Source organism: Dryobates pubescens, chromosome 34 (assembly GCF_014839835.1).
Source record: "Dryobates pubescens isolate bDryPub1 chromosome 34, bDryPub1.pri, whole genome shotgun sequence".
NCBI lineage: Eukaryota > Metazoa > Chordata > Aves > Piciformes > Picidae > Dryobates > Dryobates pubescens.
In genome coordinates this window covers 224,677-245,985 of record NC_071645.1, presented here as the reverse complement: position 1 = coordinate 245,985, position 21,309 = coordinate 224,677, and the positions used below count along the sequence as shown (strand labels likewise).

Here is a 21,309-nt window from a genome sequence, read left to right as displayed (position 1 = left end):
CTGCGTGACCTGCTGTGCACCAGTGGTGCTGGTGGCTGGGGTGCAGTCCTCGGCGTGCTAGGGCCAGAGCTGATGCAGTTGCCTCTCAGCAGTGGTATGCTGCCGAACGCTGTGCTGCCGCCGTCACTCGACCACAACTACGCCCAGTGGCAGGAGCGTGAAGAGAGCAGCCGCACTGAGCAGCCCCCTCTGATGAAGAAAATCATTCCAGCTCCACGACCCAAAGGGCTTGGAGAGCCAGAATCACCAACTCCTCTGCACCCCCCGACACCACCGATCCCTGGTAAGGAACCGCTCTGCAGCACTGCTGCTCCCAGAGCGCTTCATTCCAGGCCTCCTGGTAGGAAGGAGAGGGTGGAATTGGTTCTGTGTACGACTGCAGAGTTGTGGAGACCGCTGTGACCTGAAATCGTTCAGAGGCTGTCACAGGCCAGAAATAGGTTTGCACCTGCCTCTTCCCCAAGACAAGGGCTGTGCTTTTTCTTGCTTTCCAAACTGGCTGCTGGAGAGCCCAGGATGTGCTTTAGCTTTTCTGCCCTCTCCTTGCTTACTGACAGCCTTTCCAGATGAATTTCTGCCTTGTACACAATGCCAGCATTGTGGGTGTTGGAAGGGGCCTCTGGGGATCATCCAGTCCAACCCCCCCTGCTAAAACAGCAGCACCCACAGCACCCTACCCAGGATCCCAGTGTCCAGGCAGCTTTGGTATCTCTAGGTAGCCTGCTCCAAGGCTCCAGCACCCTCAGAATGAAGAAGTTTCTCCTTAAGTTCAAGTGAACCCTCCTCTCTTCTAGTTTGTAGCCTTTGGCCCTTATCCCATCAATACCAAACTGTTCTCTCTTTTAACTGTAAGGCTCTGACAGAAGCAGAGAGGACAGTCCTGAGCTGAACCCCCCTCCAGACGTAGAAGACAACCGGCAGTGCGCGCTGTGCCTGAAGTATGGAGATGACAGTGCCAATGTGAGTACCCAGTGTGTGCCCAGCCTGGCAGGCATGGATGGGAGCAGTGCTGTGGACTGGGTACTGTGGCCAGGCTGGGTGCTTCTTGTGCACTGCTCTGTCTCCTGGAATACTTGAAAAGCAAGTTCCTTTCTACTCTTCAGGATGCTGGGCGTCTGCTCTACATTGGCCAGAACGAATGGACGCATGTGAACTGTGCTCTGTGGTCAGCAGAGGTGTTTGAGGATGATGATGGTTCTCTGAAGAACGTGCACATGGCGGTGATAAGGGGAAAGCAGCTGGTGAGTATAAGAAAAGAGCTCTGTTGAACCTCATGCTGATTTACCCAGAACTGAGACAGGAGCCTAGCTCCAGAGGTTCCTTGTGTGAGGCTTTTCTGCTCTCTCCTTACTTTCTGATTTTGTGCTGTATGTAACAGAACTGACAGGTGCTTTGACCTAGGTTAAATGTCATATACCTGTAAAAGAAACAGAAATGGAAAGCAAGCATTGTCCACTGATCAAGCATTGTCCACTGAGGTGTTGTCACCTCTGAGGGTAGAGGAAAAACCTTGATATCTGGCTTGTACAGAGCGCTCCATTAAATCCACCCCAAGAAGAGTGGTGCTGTCTCTTCCCTCAGTTGCCACACAACTCCAGAAAATGAAATAATCTTCCTGTTGCAAACTGGTTGTTACTTACTTTTCAGAAGAATGAAATGGGACTGCAAGCATGATAGAAATTAGTTTGTCCAAATCTTCTTGTCATATTGCATGATTTGTTGCTAAATATTTATTTGAAAGGGCTGCTCTGGGCCAGTGGTGAGCTGCCCACGTGGGGAATGCTCTCTGCAGAAGCAGTTGACGTATTAATCAGTGAAGCTTGCACTGTGTGACTTGGGTGTGGAGTATGAGCCAGGAAATCTGAGGCCTGGAGGAAGCAGTCTGCGAGTGCAGAAGTTGTTCTGTGTGAGGGACCCTTCTTCCTTGCACCACCTCCTCCAAGTCTCGCTCATGCGTGGCGGTGGTGTGATGCCACAGTGGCGCCGTGGGAGTTCAGGCGTTACTCTGAGCTTCCGTCTGTGCCCAGAAAAGCAGTTGACAGCAGCAGGGGAAGCCTGGATGCAGGAACCGTGCAGATTTACCTTCCTTTGCTTTTGTAGAGATGTGAGTTCTGCCAGAAGTCAGGTGCCACGGTGGGCTGCTGCCTCACCTCCTGTACCAGCAACTATCACTTCATGTGCTCGCGGGCCAAGAACTGCGTCTTTCTGGACGACAAGAAAGTTTACTGCCAGAGGCATCGCGATTTGATTAAAGGAGAGGTGAGGCTCTTGCACACCCTGTGTTGTCTGAAGGTGAGGTTACCCTGTCACTGTGGGCACATTTTAGAAGCTCACGTGGAACGTGTTCCTTGCTGAGTGCCAGACTGCGGCACTGCTGTAAGTCAGGGATACAACTGGCACAGGGTACGTGGCGCTGTGTGGCAGGCCAAAGGACCAAGCTGTGGATTGACTTTAGGCAAACTGTGCGGCACGATGATTCCTTTAAGGTGAACAACTGGTTCTGTGGATTCTTGTTCCAGGTGGTTCCTGAGAATGGATTTGAAGTTCTTAGGAGAGTGTTTGTGGACTTCGAAGGGATCAGTTTGAGAAGAAAATTCCTCAGTGGCTTGGAACCAGAGAACATCCACATGATGATTGGTGAGGTCTAGTCTCTGGACCCTTGCTCCTCCTTTGTTGCTGGAATCTGGTTCCCAGAACTCTTTGTTCCTCTCTTGCTCAGGTTCAATGACAATAGACTGTTTAGGAATTCTGAATGACCTCTCAGACTGTGAAGATAAGCTGTTTCCCATCGGCTACCAGTGAGTATGAGCTCATGGTGGGATGTATCTTAGTGTGTCAGGTGCCAAACCAGCACTGCAATGCCACGGGTACTGTTGTGATGCAGCCAGGTATGTGGTGTGGCATTGGGAAGTCTTTGTGCTGTGCAGTTTGGAGAAGCTGAACATTTAACACAGGAAATTTACTTGGCTGTTGAGTGAATTCTTTTCTGTTTGAATTCTCTCCCAGGTGCTCCAGGGTGTACTGGAGCACCATGGATGCCAGGAAGCGTTGTGTGTACACCTGCAAGATCATGGAGTGCCGCCCGCCTGTCATAGAACCTGACATCAACAGCACTGTAGAGCATGATGACAACAGAACCATCGCCCACAGCCCTCTTCCCCTCACAGGTACTCCCCTGAGGCTTTTCTGGAGATGTGTTCTCAACATGCTTTTGCTGTGGTGCATCCTCACCAAAAGGCAGGCAGGGGCTGGGACTGGTGTCTCTTAAACCATTTTTGGTTCAGAATCGGCTTCAGGCTTCCAAAATCTGTTACAGCATCTTCAGCAAAGAGTGTGCTGTGTGTGCTAATAGATCTGAAAACTGGAGCCGAACAGAGCCTCCTGTAGTGATGCTCTTGGGTCTATGATGACTTTTCTAGTGATCTGGAACTTCAGAGGGTACTTCAGGTCTCGGTATTGGCACGTCTTCTGGAGGTTAAACTCTGTGTTGAACAGCAGTGTTGTGCTGCTTCTGTAGGGCTGGTCACTTTCTCTGTACCCATAGGTGGGTTAAAACCAAACCAACAAAACCACTCAGCCCTACTCTTTTCAGTTCCCAGAAGGTAAGGCTGTGGAAGAGGTTTCAAACATTTACAATAGTTAGTGCTGTCAACAGAGAATCTTAAACTTGATGAAAACGGAATGGACTGTCACATGTAAGCTCAGGGTTTCTATATTACTGCAAGTGTTTGGAAGTCTTCTTAGGAGAAGAGAGCAAATGCTATCTGATAGTGGAAGCAGTAATCTTCGACTTTGTGTTTATTTAACAAGTACCCTGATTCTGCAAGTGAAACCTGAGAGCAGTGTATCCCTTATCAGGTCATAGCTTTTAGCATTCAGTGGTGTCTTAGCCTGCTGTTTCTCTTTTGTGCAACAGAAACCCTGCATAAAGACAGCCGAAATACACCTGAAATCGTGAGCCCACCGTCACCAGATCGCCCCTTGCATTCCCAGACCTCGACTTCCTGCTACTATCCAGTGGTCCCAAAGGGTCCCCGCATCAGGACTCCCAGCTACCCATCCGCGCAGAGGTCTCCTGGCTCTAGGCCCTTACCCTCTGCAGGTATTTCAGCTTCTGTCAGCTTTAGATTTTGGGTTTGTTTGGGGGGATTGTTTGCTTTGGAAATACTTTTGGGTTGGTTCATGTCTTCCTTGGCTTTTCTCACAACTTGGTGTTCAGTTTTCTGTTTCTAGAGAAGGTAGTGAAATGATTTCAAGGAAAGAGTTCTGAAACACACAGGAAATGACCTGTCAGGAAATGTTTCAACTGAAACAAAAACATCCCTGGGATGAAGCAAGCAGTGTCTGGGCCAGTACAGCACCAGTAATGCAGAAGAGCTGCAGTACAAGTTAGGGACTTAATCATCTCAGAGAGAATGGGAAATCTGCTGTTGTCATTCTGCTGCTAGTCTGTAGGAATGAGTCAACCTTCTGTTTCAAACTGAGACTGAAAATTCACCTCTAGAGTTGAGGCCCAGAACACTGAGATACAAACTTGTCAGCTCTGCCTAGTGAATGCCCCCTGACAGTACCAGTTCTTGATGCCTGTCTCAGTGCCATCATTCCATTAATGGTGTCAGGCTGAAAGGTTCTGCTTGTTTTTCATGTGGTGTGTTTTGCATGGGGGCACTGGGGCTGTGCTGGCTGTGAAGGTTTTGAGTCGTTGAACTGTCTGTCTTGCCTTGTTTTCTCAGGAAGTCCTACCCCAGTGACCCATGAAATCGTGACAGTAGGAGATCCTCTGCTGTCCTCCGGCCTGAAGAGCATTGGTTCTAGGAGACACAGCACCTCCTCCTCGTCGCAGCAGCAGTCCAAGCTCCGGATGATTTCCCCACCGCGAGCCGGGAACACGTACTCCAGGCACAGCATTCCTGCAGCTCCCAGCGTTGGGTCCTCTGCAGAGCCTGAGCTGAACACCAAGACCACGGAGCGCTTTGTGGGGCCAGGGAGTGCAGCTGCTCCAGGCGCTCTGGCTCAGGGCTGCCTTGCCAACTTGGGCTCCCAGAAAGCAGCAGCTGTGAGTGGCAGTAAAGCACACCAACTGGATGCACCACAGTCTGCCGACGGAAAACATCCCAACAGTTCAGATTTGGTAGCCAAAGGTGCACCTTCTAAGGCAGAGAAGATGAAAACGCTGACCTCAAAGGACCCAGATTACTTGGTTCATAGTTTAGCTTCTGGAGGAAACTCCAAAACTCAGCCAACCAGTTTGTCAGGTGCAGAAGTTAATGTGAAAGCAGGAACCTTTCAAGAATGTTTGGGATCATTTTCTTCCAAAGAAGCAGTGTCCTTTCCACCTCTGCACCAGAGAGGCTCAAGGAAGGATAGAGATCAGCGTGTGGAACCTGTACAGCCAGAGGAGACTGCTGTGGTTGAGGAGAAGGATGCAAAGGCCTTGAAGTCTGTTACAGTGAATAGCAGATCTCCTGTAGCAAGTGAGCAGGTCACTTCTGCCCCTAGAGACCGGCGTCAGAAGGGGAAGAAGTTACTGAAGGAGAGTCATAAAGAGAAGCATTCTCTGAAATCTCTCACGGACCTGAACCAAGCGCTGGGCAGTGATGAAGGAAACACAAAACTGGAATTTGGTCATCAGAGTTTGACAACGGAACAAATTAGCCAGAGATTATGTAATAGCAGTCCTGCTGACAAGGTTGGTGAGAAGTCTCCACCTTCACAAGGGCCATCTAAAGGTGCTGCAGTGCAGATGGAAACAGCCTCTAAGGAGCCCCAAGCATCTAGAAAGCGCACTGTGAAGGTCACCCTGACCCCTCTCAAGATGGAAAGCGAAAGCCACTCTAAAAGTGCACAGCAGGAGAGTGAGGCCGAGCCTCAGGCTGCAGGGGCAGAGCTGGCCCCTTTGGCAGAGCCCTCTGCCGCCTCAGAAAGCCCAGAAGATAACCCTGCAGTTCAGGAGAGCCCAAATGAGGCCCCGGCACAGGAGTCGCAAAATAACACCTATGAGAATCTGCCTGTTCAGGACAGCAGCCTGATGCTCCAGGACGGAACCAAAGCTCAGGAAGAAGGCTCGTACAAGCGCAGGTATCCACGGAGAAGTGCTCGGGCCAGATCCAATATGTTCTTTGGCCTGACGCCTCTGTATGGCGTGAGGTCCTATGGAGAGGAAGACATCCCTTTCTACAGCAGCTCCACTGGGAAGAAGCGAGGGAAGCGGTCTGCTGAAGGGCAGGTGGATGGTGCGGATGACTTGAGCACCTCAGATGAAGATGATTTGTACTACTACAACTTCACGCGGACTGTGGTTTCCTCGAGCGCAGAGGAGAGGCTGGTGTCCCACAGCTTGTTCCGGGAGGAGGATCAGTGCGATCTTCCCAAAATCTCCCAGCTGGATGGTGTGGATGATGGGACTGAAAGCGACACGAGCATCACAGCAACAACAAGAAAGGTCAGCCAGGGGAGCAAAAGGAGCGGGAAGGAAAACGGAACAGAGAACCTGAAGCTAGATAGAACTGAAGAAGCCGGAGAGAAAGTCCAAGTCACCAAGAGCTCCGCTGTCCACAAAAGCGACCCAAAGATGGAGAACTGCCACCCAGTGAGCAGGGTTAAAGCACAGGGTCAGGACTCGCTGGAAGCACAGCTGAGCTCGCTGGAAGCAGGCCGCAGGACCCACGCAAGCACACCCTCCGACAAGAACCTGCTGGACACCTTCAACACCGAGCTCCTCAAGTCCGACTCCGACAACAACAACAGCGACGACTGTGGGAACATTCTTCCTTCTGACATCATGGACTTTGTGCTGAAGAACACGCCGTCCATGCAGGCCCTGGGAGAGAGTCCAGAGTCGTCCTCATCAGAGCTTCTGACACTTGGAGAAGGGTTAGGACTTGACAGCAACCGCGGCAAGGACATGGGTTTGTTTGAGGTGTTCTCCCAGCAGCTGCCAACCGCTGAGCCAGTGGACAGCAGTGTCTCCTCCTCCATCTCAGCAGAGGAGCAATTTGAATTGCCACTGGAGCTGCCTTCTGACCTCTCTGTTCTGACCACTCGCAGCCCCACAGTGCCCAGCCAAAACCACAACAGGCTCGCCGTCATCTCGGAGTCTTCACTCTCCTCCTCAGGAGAGAGGTCCATGCTCACCTTGCCCTCCACAGAGGCTGGGGAAAAGAGAGTGACAGTGACAGAAAAGTCTGCCTCAGGGGAAGGTGATGCAGCTCTCCTGAGCCCACGAGTAGACCCAAGCCCCGAAGGACACATGACCCCGGACCAGTTCATCCAGGGTCATATGGATGCAGAGCACATTGCCAGCCCACCCTGTGGCCCTGTCGAGCAGGGGCACGGCAGCAACCAGGATTTAACCAGGAACAGTGGGACGCCAGGTATCCCGGTGCCAGTGTCGCCCACCGTTCCCCTCCAGAGCCAGAAATACGTGCCAAGCTCCACGGACAGTCCTGGTCCCTCGCAGATCTCCAACGCCGCTGTGCAGACCACCCCACCCCACCTCAAGCCAGCTGCAGAAAAGCTTCTGGTGGTCAATCAAAACATGCAGCCACTCTACGTCCTCCAAACTCTTCCCAATGGTGTCACTCAGAAGATACAGCTGACACCTTCCGTCAGCTCTGCGCAGAGCGTGATGGAGACCAGCACCTCGGTGCTGGGGCCTATGGGGAGCGGGCTCGCACTGACCACAGGGTTAAACCCAGGCTTGTCCTCTTCCCAGTCCTTGTTCCCTCCCACAGGCAAGGGGCTGCTGCCCATGCCCCATCACCAGCACATCCATCCCTTCCCCTCTGCCACTCAGACTGGTTTCCCACCAAACATCAACAGTCCTTCCCCAGGCCTCCTGATTGGTGTGCAGCCACCACCAGACCCTCAGCTCTTGGTGTCTGAAGGCAGTCAGAGGACAGACCTTGGTCCCACTGCTTCCACACCAGTGGCTGCCCTGGGCAAGAAACGTCCCATCTCTCGGCTGCAGACACGGAAGAATAAGAAGCTGGCTCCCTCTGGAACCCCTTCTGCTATAGCTCCTCCTGACATGGTCTCCAACATGACCTTAATTAATTTCACTCCTTCCCAAATTTCCAACCACCCGCTGGATTTGGGAACCATTGCCAATTCAGCATCTCACAGGACTGTCCCAAATATTATCAAAAGGTCCAAGTCTGGGGTCATGTATTTTGAGCAGACATCTTTGCTTCCACAAGCTGGGACCACCGGTGCCGTTGGCACATCTGCCAGCGTCATCGGGCCAGACTCCAGCCACCTCCCCACGGGGCCTGTATCGAGCCTGGCATCGAGCTCCTCAGTGCTCAATGTCGTGTCCATGCCTGCCACAGCAGCCCCCACTTCTGGTGGGTCAGTTCCTGGTCATGTTTTGGGACAGAATTCGGTGACATTAACTAGCCCTGGATTATTAGGGGACATTGGTTCCATAAGCAACCTCCTGATCAAAGCCAGTCAGCAAAGCCTTGGCCTCCAGGAGCAGCACATGACTTTACCACCAAGTTCTGGGATGTTTTCACAGTTGGGAGCATCCCAGACTCCCTCTACAGCAGCAATGACTGCTGCATCCAGCATCTGCGTCCTGCCTCCGGCACAGACAATGGGCATGACCGTGGCTCCATCAGCTGCCGACCCGGAGGGCTCCTACCAGCTCCAGCACATGACCCAGCTCCTAGCCAGCAAACCTGCAGTTGCTTCCTCTCAGCTGGACCTCGGCACGGCTTCGGCAGCGACGCAGTTGTCGAGCTTTCCACAGCTGGTTGATGCTCCCAGTAACGCTGGGCTGGAGCAATCCAAGGCCTCGTCGGTGATGCACGCCAGCTCAGCCTCCCCGGGGGGCTCCCCATCCTCTGGACAGCAGTCTGCCAGCAGCTCCAGCATGGGGCCCACCAAAATGAAGCCCAAAATCAAGCGCATTCAGCCGTCACTGGACAAAGGGAATGGAAAGAAGCACAAAACTTCTCACGTGTGGAGCAACTCTTCCGAAGCTCCTGCTCCTGACAGAGGGGCTGCCACTGCACCCCAGGTCTTGGCTGCAGGGTAAGAGGAGGGTTTTGGTTTCCTCATCCCTGAGCTTTTGTAGCAGTGTAAGAGAGAATCTCACCCTAGTTCCTGCAGCAAGTTTTCCTTTTGATAATTTCTCAGGTGAAACCTCAGCTCTCAGCAGAAGGTAGGTGTGGAAAGGAGTTAACAGCTTTTCCTCAAGCAAACTGAAGACTGAGGGTCAGGGTTATGGGGGCATTGTTCATTGTTGACAAGCCTGGCAAAGTGTTTTAGAGATACTAACAGAGGAGGTGGCCCTCCAGAGGGTGGTGGGTTCTGTTCCTCTAGGCTGTTAGTGCCCATAGGTGCTCTGGCAGTTTCAGTTGTACTGCCAGCAGCATGCCAAGGCACCAGAACAATGCCCTTATAGTGCTGTCTTGGTCATTCTGATTACAGTATTTGATGGCACTGTGTGCCAGTGCCTGTGAGCTCAGTGTCTCTCCGGTGTGCCCCTCTTTCTCCCCCTTAGGCCTTACAGGCAAGAGAAACTGGGGAGGAACTGGGAGAATCTTGCTCTGTCTGTTACCAGAGCAGCAGAGTGTGCACTTGTCTCCTGCAGTAGAGGATTTACCTTTCAGACCTTGCATAAAAATGACTTCTGAATTGCTCTTTGGAGTACAGATCCGTAGAGAGGATAGGAGCTGCTGCTCTGTGCTCTGCATGCAACCCAGGTGCCCCTGGATTCCTGCTCCTCCTTCCTCTTGAGGTGCAAGCCCTAACTCAGATGTGATGTTGGAAGTGTGCTCTGGTTCCTCATACCACAGGAGCACTTGTTACTGCTTCTTTAGTTCCAAGCACTCATGGCAGCTCCTGGGGGATGTCACTGCTTTCCAATCTCATTTTTGGCCTGTATGCCTTGGAAGGTATTTTGAATGTTCCCAAACCTTTTTGTTCCAGGACTCTTGCTGTGAGAGCAGACACTCAGGATGCAGGAGGTGTGGATCAGTCTCCACAGAAACAATGTGGCCACTCTGCAGGGTGAGCATTAAACACCTTCCACAGGATCCTCCTCACACTTAGCTGAAGGAAATGTATGCAGAGGAAGGGAGAAGTCTCAGTGTGTCAGTTAAAATCTCTTGGGTGCTTCCAGTCTGGCACAAGTGGTCAGTTCTAGCTCTGCGTAGTGCTGTCTGAGCTTGTGTCAGCAAAGAACAGGTCACAGACTGTGTTACATTCACTGCTGCCCACAGTATGGTGTATGCTGCTGAGTAGAATCTTCTTGTTTATGTGTTTCCAATTGGACAGACTTTAGGATATTCAGTGTGGGGAAAAAAGGTTTTCATATCTCTGTAGTTCTCAAGATTTAATGGACAGCTGATGGGGGCTGCTGAGGAAGTGAGATGAGTTACTAAATCCTTTTCTCCCTGTTCCCTTCCTTCCCTCCCCAGGCAAACATCAGTCCTCCCTGAATCACAGCTGACACAGAACTCCACAAATGAGCAAGAAAATGCAGGTAGGTGACTTCTTCCAAAGTACCAAGGCTTGGGATCCTCCAGAGCTGGGAGATCAGAACCTTGACATGTTGGGGTTTGTGTGTCTTGTTCGCTTGGGAAAAATCTGAAAGCTGCTGTTCCTGTTACCCTTGCACTGAGGGGAGGAAAGCTTTGCTTGCTGTTAACAGATACTGGCCTGGATAGTTGTGTCTATTTTCAGTTTGTGGGAACTTCAGCACTTGAGATTTCACACTCTAACTGCAACACTGAGAGTTCACATTCTAACAACAACACTGTCTGGATTGTTTTTCTTGGGTGGATTTAGTCAAAAGGCGAGTTAAGTAATTTTCAGTTGTGGAGCAGCCACTGTTCTACCCAGATTCCATCTTTGTGCTGCTCTCTGTCTTTTCTAGGCTCAAAAGCTCTCGAGGAAGAAGAGAGCACTTTCAGCTCCCCACTTATGTTTTGGCTTCAGCAAGAACAGAAGAGGAAAGAGTGTAGTGGTGAGAAGAAACCAAAGAAAGGTTTGGTTTTTGAGATCTCTAGCGATGATGGGTTTCAGATCTGCGCAGAGAGCATCGAAGGTGAGACCAGGGCACTTCAGGTCCTACTGGCTTTAACTTTCCATGCTCAAAGTCAGGTTAAGACTTTGGAGGATACCCTGCTTGCTTTTTTTATAGATTTAGAAGAAAATTAATCTCTTGATTTCCAGCCCTAGAACAATCCTAGCTCCTAGCGATGTCTGGATTCCATTGGTTTGGGTTTTTTGCAATGGAATGTAGCTAGTGGACTATAAAGCATCGCCCCCTTTTGTGTTACCAGTTGACCAGGGAATCAGAGGGTAGGGGATCTAAGCTGAAGGCATTTATTTCCTTTTGTGCCAGAGTCAATTTGGGAGAGGATGGAAGCAAGTGGATCCAAGGATCTTGGTGTTTGGTCCATGAAAGGGGGCAAACCTCACCTTCTCCCGTTAGCTCCACTGAATGTCAGAGCTTCCTAGGAAGCACACACACACAAGTCTGCTGGTGGCCCATTGTTCTTCTGGAAACCTGATAAGATGCAGCAAAACAAGGGTGATAGGAAGGGAGCAGCTTCGGCAGCCCTCGGTGCTCAGGTGCTCTTTGACTCTGGTCTCCTCTTTCTGTGCTGCAGATGCCTGGAAGTCGCTGACTGACAAGGTGCAGGAGGCTCGTTCCAACGCCCGCCTGAAGCAGCTGTCCTTTGCAGGTACCCTCCAGTGCCAGCCCCCTCTGCACCACGCATCTGAACGCGTGGGAGCGTAACAGATCCTCTGTGAGCGGCGTGGGGGTCGGGCCCCGCTAGGGAGGACAACTTCTTCCCCATGATGTGACTGAACCTCTGACAGCTACAGGCCAGCACCCAGCTGTGTCTGACAGGCTGCTGTATCCTGCTCCAGGTCTGCCTCGCCAGCAGGGTTTGTGTTGTGCTCTGTTTCCTGTTCCAGGTGTGAATGGTCTGAGGATGCTGGGGATCATCCATGACACAGTTGTGTTCCTGATTGAGCAGCTGTATGGAGCCAAGCACTGCCACAACTACAAGTTCAGATTCCACAAGCCAGAGGAGGCCAATGAACCCCCACTGAACCCACACGGCTCTGCCAGGGCTGAAGTCCACTTGAGGCAAGTGGGGAGCCTCGTCCTTGGCATTGTTCAGGCTGAGGGCCCGTCAGCTAGCCCCATTGGTTGGAAAAAGCGTCCAGCACTAAACATGTCAAAGCTGCTGGGGCAACCACATGTTTATTTTAAGCCAGTAGAGCAAACTTCCTTTCCTCTCTCTAAATTGCAGGAAGTCAGCATTTGATATGTTTAACTTCTTGGCTTCTAAGCACCGTCAGCCACCAGAGTACAACCCCAATGACGAGGAAGAGGAAGAAGTGCAGCTGAAATCAGCCCGGTGAGCAGCAGGGTTTGAGGTGCAAAGGGGGCAGTAACACTGTGGGGTTAAAGTGAGCTGATGTGACTTAGCTACTGTTCTTTGAGGTGATGTTTAAAATCTGAGAGCTACCAAGCAGTAGCACGTACAGAGACAACTCCTACCACAGCAAGAGAATTGTTGGCTGAAGGTGGCTACTGCCAAACCACTCTTCCTCTGAATGGTTCTTTTCCTTGTGAGTGTAGACCAATCTGATGAGAAGTTGGGCAGAAAAGGGAGGAAAAGGTCTGATTCTGGTTGTGTGGCCTGTGGGCTGCAGTGTCACAGTGCCACAGTCATTGTGTCTTAGAGAAGATCCCAGAGGGAGCATGGCATAGGCTCTCACACAAAGGCTGACCCTTGGCAATGTCTGTTCCAGGCGGGCGACCAGCATGGATCTGCCGATGCCTATGCGCTTCCGACACTTGAAGAAGACCTCTAAGGAGGCGGTTGGTGTCTACAGGTACAGCTTGGCTCCACTGCTGCTGCCTCTGGGGCAGAGGGAGGTGAAAACTGGGAACCTGCTGTGAAATCAGACCACTAAAATGAGAGGGGGGATTCCACTCCTCCATGCTCGAGTTCCATGTTTGAAAAGTGATCCTTAGCACAAAGGACTTGCTGCTTGCTGGTGCACCCTGGTGACAGCCAGGGCCTGTGGGCAGGAGAACCTTCCTGGTGTTCTTGTTAGCATCACATCACAGAAGAATAAGAGCACTACAAGGATCCTTGTGATGGGTAACCTGTTCTCTGCAGTCTGATGTCTCTGAGCTTCCCTTCTCCTGTCGCTCTTTTAGGTCTCCCATCCATGGCCGGGGTCTGTTCTGCAAAAGGAACATCGATGCAGGTGAGATGGTGATCGAATATTCAGGCAATGTCATTCGCTCCATCCTCACTGACAAACGGGAGAAATACTACGACAGCAAGGTGAGTTGTGGGCTTTTGGAGAAGTTCTTAAAGAGTTTGGGAGAACTAGAAAGTGGCTGTGAAGGTAGGACAGGCTGAAAGCTGCACTTGGAACACGGCAAATGGGGGTTTCAGACTTCTCGGGGTACTTCTGCTGTTGCTGGAGCTCTAGAGGCACTTCCTGGGCTGGGATGGGTTTCAGTCTGGTCCAGATTCAAAGCTTGTGGGCATGAAACGATTCAAGCAGGAGCTTGAGAAGACAAATGAGGAGAGGTCACAGGTGCCCTTAAAGGTGTGACAGTTGTCGCTGTAATGAGCCAGGTTGTCTGCCAGGGCGGCACCGTCTCCACTTCCTGAGCTAACTCTGCTGTCCTCCGTGCACAGGGGATCGGTTGCTACATGTTCCGCATCGATGACTCCGAGGTGGTGGATGCCACCATGCACGGGAACGCAGCTCGCTTCATCAACCACTCCTGTGAGCCCAACTGCTACTCCCGGGTCATCAACATCGATGGCCAGAAGCACATCGTCATCTTCGCCATGCGCAAGATCTACCGCGGGGAGGAGCTCACCTACGACTACAAGTTCCCCATCGAGGACGCCAGCAACAAGCTGCCCTGCAACTGCGGTGCCAAGAAGTGCAGAAAGTTTCTCAACTAGAACTTCTCTGGCTGCAAGTGAGCCCCCATGGGCCTGGGGCAACCCAAAACTTGGGAGTGACCCCTCCCTGGCTGCTCCAATGGGACAGCAGGGGCAGAGGCAGGGACAGAGGTCGGCTGGATTCAGGGGCCTGGCTGGCAGCTGTCTCTCGTCAGAGTCACATCTCCATGTTTGCATGCGCACACCTACCCTTGTGAAGGACGTGGGCAAGTGGAGAAGATCCGCAGTGGTTACGTTTTTGCTGTTCTCATTTCCCCCTGCCCTGGTGTTTGTTTCTTGGTGTGGGGCTAACAATCAGGAGAGGAGAGGTTGGCCTGGGCCCCAGCATGAGGAGTGATCGTCTCCTGTCCCTCTGTTCCCCTTCAGCTCAGCATGCTGAATCCTCCTCTCCCAGCACAGCTCAAGGAGGGTGTCTGGGGTTTGGAGGCATGGTGTGAGCTTTCCTCCCCAGGAGGGAGGCTGCACTCTGCAGGGAGCAGTCCCTGGGACCATGCGTGTCTGCACTGCCTCCAGCACAGTGTCTGCAGCACACTGCTGGGAGCTGGCTGCATGGTGCTGGGAGCTGGCTGCATGGTGGGATGCTGTGGATGGTTCCTCTCAGAAGGCTGAACCGGGGAGAGCAGCACAGAGCAGCCTGCGACTAGGCTGAGGAAAATCTGGCCAGCACCTCACTCCAAAACCCCTGCCTGCATGCAGAGAGGGGGCTTGTGCCAACACAGTGCTGTCAGTCTCTGCCAGCTTCCTCCTCTGTCCTGCCAGCCAAGGGTGCTTCTAACCAGTAGTGCCTCTGCTGTCACAGAGCTGGTCTGAGGGACAGCTGGGGAGCGAGGGCTGGCTCGGGTTGACCACACACTGCTGTAGAGCAGGAGCTGAGAAGGGCTTGGTGAAGGTTCCCATGAGATTGGCTGTGCTTGGCCTGACTGCAGTGTCCTAGGGCCAGGCAGGGATGCAGAAGGGCAGTCCCATAGTCAGGTGCCTGTCGCGGTGGCACATCTGGGCGTGTTCCTGTCCCCCTCCCTGAAAGGTGTGGGAAGCACTACTAAAGCTCAGCAAGCTCAGCAGCAGCCCTGTCTGTGCGGTCCAGGAGCACCCAGGAAGTCAGTGAGCGACTGGCAGGGTGCAGTCGGTGAGGTGAGAAGCCAAGCCTGCTCCACGGAAAGGCTCTGGCCCTGTCCTGGTGAAGGAAGGTGGTGTAAAACCTCCTCCTGCTCAAGTCTGCTCCACACCTCCCAAACCAAACACCCAGAAAGAAGTCAAGAGCCCCAAGCCTGGCAAGTGACATCATCAGATTTTACTCGGTTCTGTTTACAGTTTAGTATTTAAGGTTTTATAAATGTAAATATATTTTGTATATTTTTCTATGAGAAGCACTTCATAGGGGAAAGCACTTATGACGAGGCTTTTTAAACAGTGGTGTTGTCCTAATTTAAGAGAATCTCTTTCTAATGAGTTTTTTATTTTCATAGGACGGTTATAGGAAATTCCTGGCTGGGCACAGTCTGAGCCCTTCTCCAGGGCGGGTGTCACACTTTGGTTTTGTTTTTCACTCTCGTTCTGCCTTTTTGACTTCAGTAACTGTTTCCAGGAGGTTTGGCTGGACCTTAAAGTTGATTTACCCATCAGGATGGGGGCAAGGAGGAGAATTGCCCAGCTGAGGAGGAGCCTGCCTGTCAGAATTCCTGTCCGTGCTCTGGGTGGGAGCAAGGCTTGGCCTTGCCCAGCTGGCATCCTCTGGGCATTTAAAAAGGAAAATTGAGGGAAAGTAGGCAGGACCTGTGGGCTGGTGGTACACCCACCCAGGCTCTTTCTCAAAAGCAGAGAAGTTTTTCTGCCAGAAGGGGATGTGGGAAGTGCCCTTGCTTTCCCAGCTGCCCCTGGGGGTCGTCAGCAGCCTCACGGGGAGCAGGAGGGGTGGGGGTGACTTAGGAACGGCACCGGCCGTGGGTGAGACAGGGGTGGGAGCACCCGCAGACTCCCCAGTGCTCTCAACAGGGCGTCCCAAATCCATGCCCTGCAGGCCTTAGGCCTTTTCCTCAGACCCTAAGTCGCTCGGCGGGTCCGGACCTGCCGCTGTCCTATTGTTATTGCACTGTGTGATGATTGCTTGGTGATAGCTGTTGAAGAGTCACATTGACGCTGCATTTGTTACTGAGATGATTTGATGCACTGACAGTTTGGGAACGCACATACCTTGAGGCAGCCGAAGCGCATTGGCCCCTGGGCAGCCTCAGCCCCGTCCCCGGGCACAGCTGCTCCAGCCCTTTCCCCTCTGGTCCTTGCCTCGGCCAGGCCTGTGAGTTTATCCAAGTATCTCGGCCCTGCCGTGTCCCCTTGATGGAGGAGCGTCTTCCGCGTCCGGTGGATCTGCTCCGGCTGGGAAATGCTGCCCAGAGCCACCCCATGTTGGGAAAGGCAGGGAGGAGGGTCGGGGACAGCGGCTGACATGGGAGCCCCCCAGACCCAGGTGTGGGGCCGGCTGGCTGCCCGCTTTGCTGCTATCCCCATCGCGGCCACCTCGGCAGGAGCCGCTGTGGCCAGTGGAACTGTCTGTACCCCGGGAAGCCGTGCCGCGGCGAGCCCCGGGGCCGATGGCGGGCGGGCAGCCAGCAGCTGCTCTCGCCGCCGCCGTCCCCGCGAGCCCGGCCCGGCCGGCGCGGCGCAGTTCTCCCTATGAATGTATATTTTCTAAGGACTGACGCAGATCGCGGGATCTGAAAATGCTGAAATAAATGGAACCTTCGGACGTTTCGTTTGTACAGAGGAGGTGGTTTTGTTCAAGGAGACGCGGGTCATTGCAAAGGGCTGGGCATCTTTTCTGTGTGGTTTCCTTTCCTTTCCGAGCAATACCAGGTTCTTCGGCGGGACAGCTTCGTGCAGCATCACGCCACCCAAACCCATGCTACTGGTCCACTCTCGACGCTGACGAGGTTTTTTATAGCTATAAATATGATATATATAGGAGCTACTCTAGTGATGCACCGTGTAACCGAGCCTAGTTCAGTATCGCTCCATGGCTTTTACTTCTCTTAACACTATAGGTAAGGATTTGTGTTACAGTTGCTACCCGCAGCCGGGAAGGCCCCGCTGTGCTCCCCCTCCCCCGGCGGGGGCGGGCGGCACGGCCTCCCCGGCCCTTGTGTTCCCAGTCAGTACTTGTACCACTTGGTTTCTTCCTTCTCTTCCTCTCGTTTTGGTCATGGATGTTGGGGAACCACCTGCATAGGGGGGGGGGAAACAAACAAACAAACAACAGTGTGCTCTGTGCTTTCCTGGTATCTTTTTCTCGAGGTACAATAGCTTTGTCTATCAGCTGAGAGCTGTTCTTGTGGTGTTTCTTTTCTTGGACATACGAGTCTCTTTAGTAACTGCAGCTAGGTGAGTAATTGTTTAAAAAAATAAGCATTTTTAACAAAGCTCAGCAAAAGGCAAGGTTATGTTCTAGAAATACATTTCTTGACAACTTATCATGTATAACAATTTTTTTTTTTCCCCTCTCTTGTGTTCTTCCAAGCTTCTGGTTGGCTGTTTGGGTTTTGTTGTGTTGTGGATTTCTAAAAAAAAAAAAAAGAAAACAAAACAAAACAAAAAAGTGTCTAAAGTAAATCAGTGTTAACTCCCTGCCACAGGGAAGAAGGAAATACTTTAATAGTTTAAAACAATGCTGAAAGCTCTGCAAAAGACTGAATGTAAAAATAAAAAGTGTACATAGTTGTAAAAAACAAAACAAAACAAAAAAAACACCGACAAAAAAAAAACAACAAAACAAAAACCACAAAAAAAAAAAAAAGGAGTTTTTAAACATGTTTATTTTCTATGCACTTTTTTTTATTTAAGTGATAGTTTAATTAATAAACATGTCAAGTTTATTGCTGCAGAGGGTTGCTCTTGATTTCTTCTTCCCCCCGTCCCCTTCTCTCCACTTCTGGAGCCTCTGACCACGGGTGACCGGTGGGGACGGGAGCTCAGGGCTGCGTGGGGTCCGGGGAGCCCCTTCCTCCCCCCCCGCAGGCCGTGGTGGGCTTGGAGCAGACGCACAGCAGGTTCTGGCTCTTGCCGCTAGCTTGCGTGGGTCACCTTGGGGAGCTGCGGTTGTTCCGGTGGGGCCGGACAGGCGGTGGGGCTGGTGTCCGGGACGGGATAGGACAGGGCTGGGTGAAGCGGTGCTGCGGGGTGAATATTAACCTGCCCCAGGCTGCTTCGCCTTATCCCACAGCCCGGCCACGGGGCCTCGGTACGGAGGGCACCATGGCCACGGCGAATGACAAGGCTGTGCTGCAGACCATCTTCAACCCTAGCACCCCATTTGGGGACATCCCTGGGCTGGACGAGGAGGACGAGGAGGACGTCCAGGAGGAAGGTGAGGCGATGCTGGAATCGACGGCGGAGCGGGCGGGGGAAGGAGGTTTTGCGGGCCGGGAGCAGCCCGGGGCCGGACCCCGACGCCCAGCCGCTGCCCCGGCCAAGGGTTCCCCTCTGTGCTGCTGCAGGAGACGCCTTCGCACCGGAGCTGCTGGAGCAGGTCCGGGACCTGGAGCTGCAGGGGGTCACCGCCGCCGAGTCGGGGGACGTGAGCACGGCCCTGGAAAGGTTCAGCGAGGCTGTGAGGCTGCTGCCCGAGCGCGCCTCGGGCTACAACAACCGCGCCCAGGCCCTGCGGCTGCGGGGGGACGTGGCAGGTGAGCAGCACCGGGACGGACGGGCGGGCCGCGGGCAGTCCCCCGCGACCCCCAGCCCACCCCGACGCCTCTCTCTCCCCGGCCAGGTGCCTTGCGAGACCTGGACGCCGCCATCCGCCTGAGCCGGGGCCGCGGACGCGCCGCCTGCCAGAGCTTTGTGCAGCGCGGCCTCATCCACCGGCTGCAGGGCCGCGATGAGGAGGCACGGCGGGACCTGGAGCGGGCGGCGCGGCTGGGCAGCGCCTTCGCCCGGCGGCAGCTGGTGCTGCTCAACCCCTACTCGGCGCTCTGCAACCAGATGCTCTGCGAGATGCTGGGACGGCTGCGCAACCCCGGCGACAGCAGCAGCGGGTGAGGCGGTTACAGCTGCGCTCCCGGCGTGGCCCAGCCGGGCACGTCCCTGCTGCCGGAGAAGAGCCTTTTCCTGTATCGGAGATCCCGCTGAGCCCCCGCTGAGCCCCCGCCGCCTCCTGGCTGACAGCGGGGACAGGAAGTCCGGAGGAGCCGCGCTTAGTCCCGTCTCCGCTCCACCCCCAATAAAGCTCCGTGTCCCTGGCGCTTGGGCTCTACTTGCGGCGTTGCAGATGCTTGTGGGGTGGTTCCAGTGCCATGAGCGGCCCCGGAAGCGTAAGACTGGGCCGAGCCGGGTGCTGGGCTGAGCAGGGTGCTAAGCACCCTCCGCTGCAGAGGGGGGATGGGGGACAGGGGAACGTTCATCCCCTGTCCTGGTAGGGTGGTCTCTGGCCACCCTTTCGGCAAGACCGACGCCGCTGCCGCAGCTCAGGGAAGGCGGCTCTGGGGCCCCATGGAGAGCGATGGTCGGAGCCGGGCCGGGTCCGCCCCTGCGCCTCTTGCGCGGCTTCCCGTGCGGAGCCAGGCGCAGAGCCGCAGTGCGGGACAGGCTGGACGCGGCAGCGGCAATGCTCCAGGTAAGGCGCAGCCCGCCCGCGTTCCCCGGCTCTGCAGCGCTCCGGGATGACAGGGAGCCGGCGCGGCCGCGGCTTTTGTCCCGCTTCCAGCTGCCACTCTCCTAGCACTGAGTGTGGCCGTGTGCTATGGGGCGACGCGGGGGCTACCCTCGTCCGCCTGCTGCTGCTGCTGCCGCTGCTGCTGGTTGGCCTCCCGGCGCTCTGCTCCGCAGGTGAGGCTGCTCTGGGGTCCGGTGTGCAGCTCTGGCAGCAGGACCTCGCTGCGGCTCTGACGCGCCGCCGGCTCTCTGGCAGGGCTGGGGGAACTGGGTCCCACCATCGACGGACAGCGGCTGACAGTGTGTACGCTGCGGGAGGGGGAGAGCAGCGCCTTCACCTGCCGGGCCCCCAGGCCGGTCCCCGGTGCCGCACTGGAGTGGTACCTTGACGGCCGTAGGCAGAAGGCGAACTGCTTGGCCACGGGCACTGCCAGCACCCTCACCCTTACTGCCCGGCGGACCGACCGCGAGCTGAACTGCTCCCTGACGGACCTGGCCACCGGTGAGACCTACAACGCCTCCATCCTCCTCGACGTGCAGTGTAAGGTCCGCAGCACTGGCCCTGCTCTGGCCAGAGGTGCAGGGAGGGCATCAGCTTCTGACCCTAACAAATGTGTTTTCTGGCTGTGCTGTTCTGTTCCTTCTGCCCATCTCACTGCCTCTGTTTGTCACCCAGACAAGCCGGAGATCCTGCAGGCAGACGCCCACTACCAGGAGGTGGAAGATGCTGGGCTCCTCCTGGTGCTCTTCGTGCTAGTGCAAGCCAACCCCCCTGCCAGCGTCACTTGGGTGGACCAGGATGGGCACGTGATGGCCAACGCCTCTGAGTTCCTCCTCCTGGGTGCCACACACTACCCAGGGCTGACCAACCACTCCCTTCGCATCCACCTGGCCCGCGCGGCCGGCAACTTTTCTGTCAGTGCTGCCAACAGCGTGGGCATTACTACTGCCTCCATCCTACCCCCAAGTAGGTGGGGGGGGGGGGGCGGGGGGGGCGGGTGGGTGCAGAGCAGTGTCTCTGCAGAGGGTGCTGAGGGAGCCACGTTGCCTGTACAGGTCTGCTGGATACTCGCGTGGAACTACCCCTCCTGGGCGTTGCTGTTGGAGCAGCTGTGGCCCTGGGTGCCCTGCTCAGCCTGGGCTCCTGTGCTGCCTGCCTTGTGTGCCACCGGGCCAAGCCAGTGCCAGGCAAGGGGGGAGCAGAAGGGAGCAGCCAGCTCAACCACTGCTCCCACTGCGGTGGCTCTGGTCTCCTGCTGCCCTCGGGCTCACGCCTGCCCCGCCAGACCCAGTCACTGCCACCCAACCTGCGCCTCAGCGACTTCACACAGGAGCCCAGCGGTGAGACCTGTTGGAGCTGGTGCAAGGGGACAGGTGGGGCCACAGGGCTTGCTGGGGTGAGGGCCCAATGTCCCAGCTTATGTCCCCTTCCTTCCCCACAGCTTCCTCTAAGGACATAGGAGCTGGTGCCAGGGGAGAGGAGAGCACTGTACTGGGGCCACAAAACCCTCTGGTCTTCAGCAAGCTTGGTGAGGGGGGCACAAGTGGGCAAGCAGCCCTGAAAACCATCATCCTTTACGGCCACCCCAAAAGGTGACAGCACCAAGTTGTTTTTGTCTCACAGGTTTTATCCAGTTCCCAGTGTCTGGACGCATCTACAAAGTGCCCAGCACCAGCAGTGATGAAATCTGGCTGTGAG

The 21,309-nt window shown here is 54.5% G+C and overlaps 3 protein-coding genes across 4 annotated transcripts in view; all 3 read left to right on the top strand.

Annotated features, from left to right (window-relative positions):
• Positions 1-14,521, top strand: part of KMT2A (lysine methyltransferase 2A) — a 38,139-nt gene extending 23,618 nt beyond the window's left edge. Inside the window, exons 19-36 of the mRNA XM_054176146.1 lie at positions 90-283; positions 854-960; positions 1,104-1,241; positions 2,101-2,259; positions 2,520-2,637; positions 2,720-2,798; positions 3,007-3,167; positions 3,917-4,102; positions 4,734-9,036; positions 9,937-10,017; positions 10,428-10,492; positions 10,886-11,056; positions 11,625-11,699; positions 11,938-12,116; positions 12,283-12,386; positions 12,784-12,867; positions 13,199-13,328; positions 13,692-14,521. Coding sequence (XP_054032121.1) covers positions 90-283; positions 854-960; positions 1,104-1,241; positions 2,101-2,259; positions 2,520-2,637; positions 2,720-2,798; positions 3,007-3,167; positions 3,917-4,102; positions 4,734-9,036; positions 9,937-10,017; positions 10,428-10,492; positions 10,886-11,056; positions 11,625-11,699; positions 11,938-12,116; positions 12,283-12,386; positions 12,784-12,867; positions 13,199-13,328; positions 13,692-13,967 — 6,610 coding nt within the window. The 3' untranslated portion in view covers positions 13,968-14,521. The remainder of the gene's footprint in view (positions 1-89; positions 284-853; positions 961-1,103; positions 1,242-2,100; positions 2,260-2,519; positions 2,638-2,719; positions 2,799-3,006; positions 3,168-3,916; positions 4,103-4,733; positions 9,037-9,936; positions 10,018-10,427; positions 10,493-10,885; positions 11,057-11,624; positions 11,700-11,937; positions 12,117-12,282; positions 12,387-12,783; positions 12,868-13,198; positions 13,329-13,691) is intronic.
• A 3,478-nt stretch (positions 14,522-17,999) lies between these two features.
• On the top strand, positions 18,000-19,083 carry TTC36 (tetratricopeptide repeat domain 36). 2 transcript variants are annotated; one of them, XM_054176106.1, is made up of 3 exons: positions 18,000-18,324; positions 18,455-18,643; positions 18,730-19,083. In XM_054176106.1, the coding sequence occupies exons 1-3, from the start codon at positions 18,213-18,215 to the stop codon at positions 18,996-18,998; spliced, it is 570 nt and encodes a 189-aa protein (XP_054032081.1). In that variant the 5' UTR covers positions 18,000-18,212; the 3' UTR covers positions 18,999-19,083. The 2 variants fall into 2 exon arrangements, with proteins under 2 accessions (XP_054032081.1, XP_054032080.1); XM_054176105.1 differs by having other exon boundaries at positions 18,001-18,643.
• A 375-nt stretch (positions 19,084-19,458) lies between these two features.
• TMEM25 (transmembrane protein 25) lies at positions 19,459-21,292 on the top strand. The gene is given in 7 exon segments (XM_054175993.1): positions 19,459-19,572; positions 19,610-19,784; positions 19,867-20,151; positions 20,287-20,577; positions 20,667-20,951; positions 21,053-21,218; positions 21,220-21,292. Coding segments are annotated over 7 exon segments (1,389 nt in total).
• The last annotated feature ends 17 nt before the right edge of the window (positions 21,293-21,309 follow it).

Bases quoted from the DNA above. Each gene is read 5' to 3' on its own strand.
- TTC36 (XM_054176105.1), top strand. From the start codon at position 18,226: ATGACAAGGCTGTGCTGCAGACCATCTTCAACCCTAGCACCCCATTTG. The intron at 18,644-18,729 runs GTGAGCAGCACC...CTCCCCGGCCAG, and splicing joins GCTGCGGGGGGACGTGGCAG to GTGCCTTGCGAGACCTGGAC.